Genomic DNA, 11519 nt, shown 5'->3' with positions numbered 1-11519 from the left:
CTGCCTCCGACGGAAGAGAGAGAATAAAAGATGAAAGGAAGAGAAAAAGCAGAGGAAGGAAGGAGGGATGGGAAAATGTACCAGAGGCTCGACCTACTTCATCATTGTGTCACGACTGTTGAAAATGTGGAGACAGCTTCATTTGCCTGCAGAGCGACACTGACGCGTGACGAGGATGGAGTGGTTCGTCTGAGGACACCGGGTCTGAGTGACGGGGCAGAGATTCAGATGGTGATGGATGCCGGACAGATCTCAGAGACTGTCATGCTACACGTGTAGGCTGGAGGATTGATGTACTACAGGGTTGTTTCAGCCTTTAGTTTACTGGGAAGAAGAAGAAGAAAAAATAAAAAGATCGGATCATATTTTGTATAAGCTATTGTACAGCATCAGTGTACGAATAGACTGAATGAATGAATGGAGGGAAGGATGGATGATGGATGGAAGGAAGGAAGGACAGTCGAAAGAAAGAAAGAAAGAAAGAATGAAAGAAAGAAAGAAAGAAAGAAAGAAAGAAAAACAAAAATAATTCAGAAAAAAGCAAGCAAATAGGCAAGGGAAGAAAGTAAGAAGCCAGGTTAGGAATAAAAAAACAAGGAAAGTAGCAAAGAAAAGGAAGCAAAGAAAGAGAGGAAGAAAAGATGGAAGGAGTGAAGAAATAAATAATAATAACTTGAATTTATATAGCGCCATTCAAGAGACCAAAGGACGCTTTACATATGTCTGAGGGGACAAAAGAGCAAAGAAAAGAAAGTAACAAAACAGGATAGAAATAAACAGCACCAATGGCAGGGACTGAGGACAAAGGCCTTGGTGAACAGGTGGCGTTTACGGAGTTGAGGAGATGCAAGGAAAAAAGCAGGAAGAGAAAAGAAAAAGCAAGGCAAGAGAGTGTGGTAGTAAAATCAGGCAGTAAACAGAATGCGTGCAATGGAAATCACCTGACATAAACATACAACATACCTTCCGTACAACATACTTCTTTGCATTTAATGTTGGAAAATCACCACTAGACACCTGCTCATTTGTTTCTGTGTCGGCTCTGAGGGAAGAAGGTGGAGGAGCAGTGAGAGGAACACCGGGAGGAATAAAGGCTGTGAGAGTGAGAGTGGATAGGAGGACGTACAAACAGGTACTGGGGAGTTTGTTTTTTATCTTATATGAATAGAATACAGGTTATCTAAAGTGAGGCATCAGCATATTGAACAAATCATTAAATATCATGTTGGTGTTAAAGAATGAATTGACCTTGTAAAGTTTATTTTCACTCCAAGCGGAAACATTTAAAGTCAGTTAAATCTGCGAGGCAGTTCAGCATTTGTGGAAATTTGCAACTCTATAACTACATTTTAATATACTCATGCCTTTTGGTTGCATTACAAATGATTCATTTAAAAGGGTGAATGACAGAACATCCTTCCTGTGGCGCAGGGAATGTGCCAGATATCAGAATATTGAGGAGCCTCTGCCCACCTTCTAGGTTTCGTCACCTTTCCAACGTGACATACTTGTGAGAAGCTGTGACCGTGTTTTGTTTTATCAGCAGGGATTCTCCACAGTGTTGACTTGGTGTGCACAAAGCCACCTCCAAAAATTACTTTTAATGCAGGACAGAAAGAAATAGAAACAACAATCTGATTAAGTTCTCAGGACATTTCCACCTTCGTATTTAGATACAGTTGCAGTTGTCCTAAGTAATATATCTATGATTAAAGAAGGATGAAAGCAAGTGTTGGTATTCACTCTCTTTGACTTGCCTGATTTTGTCTAACACTGACATTGTATCGGAGATTTGCAGCATCACCTCCTGAGCTTCTCAGCGACATGATCGGGTTGGGGTCAAAATCAACAATCACACAGGAGTGGGATAACATTTGGTATGTCTTCGATATGGTCATCCTGATCACAGGGGTGGTGGCCAACGCCGCCCTGCTCTGGCTGTTTCTGATGGAGAGGAAATCACTGTCTGCCTCAAAGGTACAGTAGTGCCATGTCTCCGGGTCTGATACTGTTATTTGATTTTATGGAACAGGTAGTTTCTGCTGGGATCCATCCGAGTTAGAGCTCAGGTCAAATGCATATTGATCGAGCTGGACAGGTAGAATGGCTCTGGTTCGGGAATTAAATTTCCCTTTCATTTTTCTATTTTTTGAAAGAGTATTTTTACATTATGAAAGTTAGGACTGTGCACATAATTTTCTTGAGAGTGAAGAAACTACCCCTCCCACAAACCATTACAAATGATCCCTTTCTCATTACTTCCAGTGCCTCTTCTTGAAATGTATGTTGTTGTAGTGATTTTCATCTTTTTTTTAACTATAAAATACTACAAAAATAAAAGATTTTGAGTTGATATCTTACAGACTTGTGGTGAGTCTATCTTGGATGGTGAAAATATTATGGCTGATAATCTAAATCACTATCCTTTAAATGAGATGGACTTTCACTTCCGGAACCACACTGTTAATTGAGTGTTAAGAAAACTACAATCTTGACCAAACAGAAATTTCTCAAAATTTTTTCCAAAATTTTTAGTCAATCCTAACTCTATCAGTAACGGTAGAATTGGAATATAGTCCACTGAGTTGATTTTTCCTGTTGTTTCCCCTTTGAACGTGTAGCTATTACAACTAATACAGAACAATATTCAAAAGAATTCACCTCTGAGATCCTAAAACCTTTGTCTTTCAGGTTTTAGGTTTGAATCTGGTTGTGATGGATCTCATCTTCCTGTGTACGGTGCCTGTGAACTTCATAAATCGGGATCTATCAGACATACAAAACCGGTCAGGCTATAACCGTAAGGACCTTGTTAGACACACAAGGGTTAATCCTCATGTTGGCACCGACTCTTGATCGAACAGAGACCCTGAGAGTTTTTAAGCTGTGTTTGCACAGTCAGCACTTGTAGTCAGAATATAAACTACATCAAAAAACATATAACACATGTTGGCTTAAAATTATCGTGTTTTGAGGATAATTATCGTGCGGGAGTAATTTCACAGAAAACAAATAGCCAAAGCTTAAATCAATTATATATTATAATATATGATATTTGGCACTTCCTGCTAATTTTGTCACATTACAAAATATGCTGACATAAGTAAACTTGGGTTTACCTGAGAGAGAGAGTTCAAGCTACACCTCTAAATCCTCCATCCGTGATTGACTGGAAAGTCGTCAGGTGAAATGAGATGCGTAATAAAACACGCATTTTCACGTTCATCATCGCAACATGTTATGATGAAGGATCCATATTTTACAACTCATATTATTATAACTCCTAATTCTGTCATTAAATGATGATATTGTCATACATTGTTGGAATTACCATATTATGGATATACAGGAGGCAAAAATATCGTACAAATGCGATCATCATTGTACCTTTAACGATGGGTCTCCTACAGCAGTATCTCTGCATAAAGGGGTTTTTCTTTTGCTTTTGAAGTTGAATTTGTCAGCCAATACTTAATTGAATTAATCAATTATATCCACTGCAAAGCTAAACCCCTGTTACTGTTTATCCAGCACACTTCCCAGACTCTTTAAGTTCTAACCGATTGGATAAGACGGCAGATGTCTGCAGCATGTTCAACCTGATGGGCTGCCCCCTGCTGCTGACCTGCATGTGTGTGGAGCGCTACCTGGCAGTGATGAGGCCGGTGCTGTACCTGCGCGCGAGGAGGTGGGAGTACCGAGTGGCCATCAGCGCCTCGGTGTGGGCCATCACCCTGGTGTTCGTTGTGGCCACAAGTAAGAGCCGCATTCAGCATAGGAGCTCTGAATTTACCTTTGGGAGATAATGAATTAAAGTACATGGTTAAGGCGCGAAATGGCTGACTGTGTTACAAAACTTCCCCATGGGGATTAAGTATTTGTGATTCTGAGAAACAGAGTACAAAATAAAAATAAAACCTTTGTAAAAGAATATGTTCATTATTGTACAATATATAAAAATAAGATGAATAAGAATAAGTAAAAGTACAGTGTACACAACAAAACAATACATATAACTGAGGACAACACTGAATACTTTTCATCTTACAAAATAATACACATTTTTTATAAAGTACTATATTTACACTGAGGACATTTCTAACTGAATTGTAAGTAAGTACATTCTTTACTTTCATGTGTGTTAAAGTGAGCAACAGCTTTCCTCCAGAGTTTAACTAATATGTCGTGTTGGATTTTTCCCAGTTTGTGTGCCTGATGAAGCCATCATTTTGGCACCTGTCTCATTCATCATCTCCATCCTCTTCATCGTAATGCTCCTCTGCCTCGGCAGTGTGATCTGGTCACTGCGGCAGCAAAGCCCAGCCCTCAGCACCCAGGGAAAACAACGCTGCACCGAGTCGACGCTAAAGAAGCAGGCAGTGCGTAACGTGTTGATCGTGGTGGTGCCCGCGGTGATGTCCTACCTCCCAGTCCTGATAATGTCTCCCCTTGTCCTGCTCATAAACTACACCGACTTCAGTCTTGATGAGAGAATGTGCAGTATCTATGAGTTATCTTTTCTATTCCCCAGGCTCGGTGTGTTCATAGGCCCTCTGTTCTACTTCTCCAAGGCAAAACAAATGTGCCTGAAGGGAGCACGAAACAAACATAATGAACCAGACACCTAGGCTGTGTCTCAATCCGGGGGCCCGACCCTTCAGAGGCTGCATATCAAGGCCGATTGCGTCACAGCAGCGCGACTAGACAATTGGAACTTGTCCCAATTTGTCCCCCAAATGCAGCTTCAGATGGATCCGTCCCAGGCCAACAAATCCTGTTATTCATAGTGGCGCAAGCGAGGCGAAAATATCAGTATAATTCCTTTTTAAATGTACATGCTCAAATAAACAGCATCTTTTCAAATTCAGAATCTGACATCAGCACCACTGTCTGTAAACATGACAATAGAACTTCATGGATTTATCCCTTTCTAACTAGTTTTATTGTAAACAATCATGAAGAAGTAGAATTTGGTCTTTCTGTGCGTTGGCACCCAAAACAACAAGATTGTTGTTAATACTGTTGCTTTTGAACTTCAAGAGAAGAAGAGTAAAGTAGAATGAACCAATTTATTCCTAGAAATTATTCCATGTTATTTAATAAAAAATATATTAAGCGTAGAGCCTTTGAATTCTGAGGAAAATTGCATAATATCGTCAGCATATCGTCAAAGATTACTAACGATACTGAATGAATGAGCCATAGAGCTGATATTAGAATTCTGATATTTGCACCACTCTCTGTAAACTAAAAGAAAAACTTTGTCAGTAACTTAGATTGTACATGATCCTCTTTCAAATCAGTGTCACTCTGTTTCCGGACTCAAAGCTGCTGGATCACTGTGAGACTTATTTGCTGATGACTAGAAATGCAGTTAGTTAGTAGTAAAATATGGAAAATCCTTGACTTTGTCTTTTTAGATATATTTCCTCAGTTTTGCTGCCTTAGCAGAGTTTCTGTTTTTCAATAAGTTAGGCAACATGAAGGGATTTATGTTCATGTGAAAGGTCATATAATAACCTAATAGTTGAAATCTTATTTATTTTCCATAGATGCGAGTGAAAGCAGCACATTTTTGTATTAAATGTCTTGTGTCAAACTTCATTTGGACACCTTCCAGGGGCATAGGGGCATAGGGCAACGTTGTGGGTCAACCTGCAAGATAACATCATGCTTATAGAGTCTTCTTGCATTGTCAATCTTGTTTTGATGCCTTCATATTAAATAAGATTGTATTATTATAGTATTATTAATATAATACAAAGCATGTGGATAACGATTCTTTGTATTTATTTCAGGATTTAATCTACAAGTAATACCAATATGGAAGCATAACCATACGTTTTTTGTATATAATAACAAGTCACTGATTATGTTATCAAATGCTGACACTGGGAGAGTCCTGCCTCTAATACAAATAATGAAACACTACTTTTTAACAAATTACAATTGTGACAAAGACAACAGAATTCAGACCATTTAAGAAAAAACCTTTTACTTTCAAAACCTCCAACCTCCATTCCATGTTACAGCAGATACATCAACAACAGTTTGCACATACCCATATGAGACATTTTGTCTCCAAGCAGGGCAGCTTCACAATGCATTAGTCTCCATTTCGCATGGCACCGGTGGCAAACTCCAAATATTGTCCAGTACCATGCGTGCTGAAGGCAACACAATCACATAATGCTTTAAAGACTAGAGGAACCAGTGATAAAACCAGGGTTTACATATGAAGTCCAGTCACCAGGCTTAGAATCCACCATCACACACTGACACTGTTGATGTCAGTGTAGCGAACAGTCCAGGGGTCACGTTCTGGGTCAAATATAAAGTACTTATTTTTTGCTAAGGCCCTTTCCTCCGCTTGTCAGACCCAGTTCACCGGCGCTGTTACCCAACTGATTTTGAAATAAGGTCATAAGGATATAAATAGCTCTGTAGTATAATCATTCACGTCTGAGGCTGTACCCTTCAATCAGACCATAAACCTGTCTTGTGGCTGTAGTGCTGGTGTGAAAACTGATTTCTCAGCTCTGCTTCTCCACCAATTAGACCCAGAATAGAAAAAGCGTGCGTGGCAATGGGATATTCAACACTAGACACACAGCAACATATATACAATGGCTTTCTTTTTCTCTGTAGTCAAAGGCAAATACTTTTTAGAGCAACAGGTTGGGGAAGGAGCGAGGACATGACACTAAAGTCTGTCTTTTAAAATACTGGCTTGTCCATTGTTAACACTGGAAAACATTCTCACATGCACGATGCGCCCCCTTCCCCACGAATTCAGGATACAGTAGATGTCCTCCATAGAACCGTCAAGAGTACAGCAAGTGTGTGTTACGCGAGCACAGCATAGGAATCTTTGGGCTCAGTCCTTTAGTGCACATTCGATATTTCAACACATATAGAGAAATCCTTATTTCAAAGACCACTCACCGCTTAGTTTACTCAGTGGATACTCATATTTTAAACTTTTGACAGACATATCTTTCCCGGAGCAGACGCTTCTCACATTCCTCTGTTGAAAAAATGGGAAGGTTTCTTGTTTTGCTAAAGATTGGCCCTTGTGGAGCCAAAATTGTAAACCAAGTTAATATTCAAGTATGTATTCTATTACAAAACAGAAACAGTCCCATCACAAAGCAACTCCCTGAACCAGGTTCCCTAGGTTGGTTTTGATGGTCTTTGGGAATTAGGGAGCTAAAAGGGGTTGCACTGCCTCCTACTGTGAGGGGATGCAACTGCAAGGCAAAATAATTCATTAAGCAAATAATTTTTAGTGTAGCATAGATGCATTTACATAATACTTGGTTTTGAGAACATTTGGTGTATTGTCTGTGTTCGACACACGGCACATATGTGTTTAGGTTTGATAAAACCGGTTCTGAAACTGATGTAAAAGTACATTGTAGCTATCTATCTATCTATCTAACATGCTGTTGGTCACTTAAAGCCAGGGTTGGTCATCCTGGAAAGGCTATAGAGCAGAAAACACTTTCTGCTCATGAAGACATGAAGAGGATTTTACCAAATACCATGCAAAGATTTTCAGAAAGAAGTCACCAACCCTACCTTTAAATTAATACTAAAACCACTTATGTTGCACTACTGCTCCTCATTAGATTTTTTTTATACATCATAATTAAATATACTTTTTCACAGCACCCTCGACTCTGACTTCAAGGGCGCCTGCTTAGCACAAACTATTTTTAGCTGTAGCTAGCTGGTAAAATCCAACTGTGTATTACTGGTTAATTTATGTTGCAGCTTATTGTAAAAGTCTAGTGATGAGGTCCGTACTCTAGACACAAGAAGGTGGACCTAACCCATACAGGACGTGTGACAATCACAGCAGATGCAATTGCTTCTGAAACATTAGTTATTTTTTAAAAAAGTTTCCATAGAGTTTCACTTTGTAATGACAATACACGATTTTAAAAGTATAAATTTACATTTAGGAATATGGTATTTTCCCAGTTCTTTCATTACTGGAGCTTTCAGTGTTGTAGTATGCGAAACTGGTTGTTTACTTGTGCCTTCAAAAAGAGTATCACTTACTGCCATTATTAACCTATGTTAACAATTTGTGGTAGTTGACTTGACTTGTTACTCTATTTTGTGATCTTAACATTTATTCAGTTGAGGATTTATTCAAGCCTTGATTTATCTGAAATAAAATAACTCAACAAATTATCTTCATTGACCCAAACTGAGAATAAAACAGCTCCCCTTAGTTACCATTTCAACATGTGTGTACTTATCTTTTCTGTAACAAGTTTGCACTAGCATCATCCACACATGGTTGAGGTCTGCCCTCTTGTGTCTGCAGCAAGCCTCTCTTGACACCAGTGGGGTCAGTTGTGCGACATCAGATTAGTTGGTGGCAAAATGTAACGTTCATGGCAAATGGCAAGAAAACGGCATAAGAGCACGTAGAGGGGCAGACGGTCAGCGTGCCCGCTAGAAAGGCCAGTGCAAGTCCTCAAACTGACCCGACTGACCCATGTTTATATCCATCTCCAGCAGGCTCAGGATCACCGTCAAGGCTGCCTCGTCGTTGCTAAAGCTGCTCAGGCCTGGCACCACCATGTTGTCCAAGTCTAGCTGGGACGATTCACCTGCGAGACAGAAAACAACATATCTGCAAAGATCCTCCTTTAGAAACAGATATTGTTGAATATCACCTACTTGAAGCCTTCTGTATATTTAACAGTGTTTGCTTTGCACTGGCCTTAAAATTGCTAACCAAGCCCTGAGCTTCAAGGTAAAATTGTTAGTGCTGCATCTGATACCTACGACCATCACATCCTATTACACAGACTGAAACATTTAATTGGCATTTAAAGGAACCAAGCCGGTGAATCAGTGAAGACAGATGAAACCATTAAGAACCATTAAGACATTAAGACCTGCAAATACTTCTGTAAGTATACTCAAACAAAAGTGAAGTCACAGACAGTCTTAATCATTAAGTGTCTTCATTATAGAGCCAAGTGCTAGCTGCTCCAGCAGGCCAACAACAAATTTGTAAAAAGTACTTGTATTACATTATCAGATAAATGTGCTTTGCATGTACTTTGAAGGTTTAGTGCTATTTACATCATGTCAAACCAAACTGCATCTGTACAAATGTTATTTTTCTTATCATTAAACTGGATAACCAAATGAAAAGCCTGCAGTTGTGAAGTCACTGGTCAACAATATAATGAGAGCTTGACTGAGGTCGGGCATTTTGAGCCTTTGGCCTGGTTTCCTAATCACAGTTCATTTTCTTATTATTATTTGAAGACAAGTAAATTAAACTTGATTCATGATTAACTTGGGGACAGTACCTGTGCTTTCAGACGTTGGACTGCCCTTGCCCACTGCCGTCCTTGAGTCAGACTGGGACAGGGAAGAACTGCCTGCTGTGTCCTCTCTGCTGGATGCCTGGAGAAATAAAGACATCTTACACAGAAACCAAGGTTTCCCCTTTTTCTGAACTGTGTATTTAAACTCAAGATTACAGGTTGTATAAGAAGTTTACCCCTTATTCATTTCTTGCACATATTTTATCTTACGTGTTAATAAAACTGTCAGGTCAACAATGGCAAATAAAAGAGTGTCATTCTCCTCCATAAGGATATAAAGAAATTTAAGTCACTCACACTCCTGCTGGTTTGAGGCGAAACCAGTGGACATTTCTCCTGGGCCGAGGCAAACGGACTGGAAGCTCCGCTTGATGGAGAAGAGTTCATCCTGCTCAAGAATACAGCAGCAAATATGAAAAAAATAAATCACTCTTCTATATTTATACAAGTCAACAGCGGGATCCGCAAATTGTTTACTTTGGTACACAACTTGCTGTCGTAATCACTTTTAAACCAATTCATAATCAGCTTATTAAATCAATTTGTCAATTGTCTAACTTTTTTCACTGCCTGTATATAAAATAAATAAACATGTGTCAAATGTTCCTCCATAAAATGGGATTAAAGGTATATTTATTGATTTGTTAACTTTTTTCTAGTCCTGTAGTTACAAGAAATTGCCAGCAGGAGGTGCTGCAGCCCCATCAGCACACCTACTTCTCCTGTCCTGTTCTCCTGGATTCATTCCGCAGCCGCAGGACAATGAGCCCAACACAACTCAAAGCTAAACTTGTTGAGTCTCAACATCAGGGGAACATACCAAAAACTGAGATATTCTGAAATCTATGTACATTTTTCAAAGATCCAACTCTAAATTGAGATGCTGACATTATCGTTTTTAATGGAGAAATAGTTTTAAATGCGAAACAGATAATTATTACAAATGTATATACACTCCATGTACCTGTAGGTGTCGATGAGCTCTTTGGCGATTTGGGTCCCGATACTGCCTGCGTAGATCATTGTGCCCAAACCACTAGAAAGGCCGGGAATTATGGGTATTTGCTTAGTGTCTTCTGTGAAGAAAAGGAGAAAGTTAATAATTGTTAGCATAATGTTAAAAATACATACACAAGAGCTAAATGCCATACGAATAAATAATCTGTATTTGTTTTTACCTTGAAGCGTTTTGGAGTCGACTGCCTCATCCTCATCTTTTGTGTGACCAGGCTCCCTACTGGTGAAAAGGAGTACACACACTACTTTATGCATGATTATAGTATGTAGTATGAATATAGCACATATAATATATGGTAATATGAAGCAGGATGTGGACGAGGTCATCAATAAAACGTTTTCCCCAGGGTTAACTAGATATTATCAGTTATTAAAGCTGTAGAATATGAGTACAAGCATGTGAAATCTAATTCAAGATGCAGCCCTGGAAGTCATTGGAAGGGCTAATTCCCAGTGCTTTATGGGATGTGTAGTTTCTTCACTCTTTAAAGATTTCTGAAATGCCACTGGAGAAAATAAATGGGATATTTACTTCCTGAACCGGAACCCTTCTAAATGTAGACGTCACTATTTCACTCTCTAATGATCCATTATCTAAGGTGTTGTGACACAAGAAGGACGTAACCATACCCTGGTGGACGACGCAATACTTACGAGAGGACCCTGTTTGAAGACACGATAAACTCAACTTCTTTGGTCCATGGATTTGTGAAACTAAACCACTGACTCTGAAGCGAGACAAAGGAGCCATGTTTGTCTTGAACTTGTATCGCTGTGTCTCACTCTTCTCTTAGCTTCGAAGAACTGCCGAGAGATAGGACACAGGTGTCAACACAAGGCACAGAGAAAGATTTCAGAAATAAGATACTGTTGACTAGAGAAAAGGTCGCATTCTGTAAAAAATATTTTTTTAAGCATGTGCTGCATTTTCAGGCTTGATAAACATCTTGTGTTGAGCGACGATTATTGAGTCTAAATTTGAATCTGATATGGATTTGTAAGGCGTGCTGTCTTTGCTCCTTCACCTTGCCTGTGTGTCTCTGCGAGGTGCTGGAGGTATTCCTGTTGGAAGTACTCGTAGGTCCTGACAGTACCAGGTGAACTGGGGGCCCTTGTAAAAAACGATTTGTCAACTGGTATGCC

At 39.4% G+C, this 11519-nt stretch overlaps 1 protein-coding gene across 1 annotated transcript; it reads right to left on the bottom strand.

Annotated features, from left to right (window-relative positions):
* Window positions 1-5997: 5997 nt before the first annotated feature.
* LOC133949160 (basic helix-loop-helix ARNT-like protein 1) lies at window positions 5998-10631 on the bottom strand. Its single transcript, XM_062383361.1, has 5 exons — window positions 10538-10631; window positions 10324-10435; window positions 9657-9750; window positions 9342-9438; window positions 5998-8627 (listed from the first exon to the last, which is right to left on the bottom strand). Exons 1-5 carry the CDS (start codon window positions 10629-10631, stop codon window positions 8470-8472), a joined length of 555 nt encoding a protein of 184 aa, XP_062239345.1. The 3' UTR covers window positions 5998-8469.
* Window positions 10632-11519: the final 888 nt, after the last annotated feature.

The sequence above is a fragment of the Platichthys flesus genome, chromosome 23 (genome assembly GCF_949316205.1).
Source record: "Platichthys flesus chromosome 23, fPlaFle2.1, whole genome shotgun sequence".
NCBI classification, from domain to species: Eukaryota; Metazoa; Chordata; class Actinopteri; order Pleuronectiformes; family Pleuronectidae; genus Platichthys; species Platichthys flesus.
Note: the sequence above shows the minus strand (reverse complement) of the source record. Positions and strands in the feature narration are given on the sequence as shown.

What these genes read in the sequence shown, in the direction of transcription:
- LOC133949160 (XM_062383361.1), bottom strand. Translation starts at nt 10,631, where the DNA reads ATGCATAAAGTAGTGTGTGTACTCCTTTTCACCAGTAGGGAGCCTGGT. An exon ending in GAGCTCATCGACACCTACAG is followed by an intron (nt 9,751 to 10,323) that starts GTACATGGAGTG and finishes TGTATTCTTGAG; the next exon opens with CAGGATGAACTCTTCTCCAT. An exon ending in TCCAACGTCTGAAAGCACAG is followed by an intron (nt 8,628 to 9,341) that starts GTACTGTCCCCA and finishes TCTGTCTCGCAG; the next exon opens with GTGAATCGTCCCAGCTAGAC.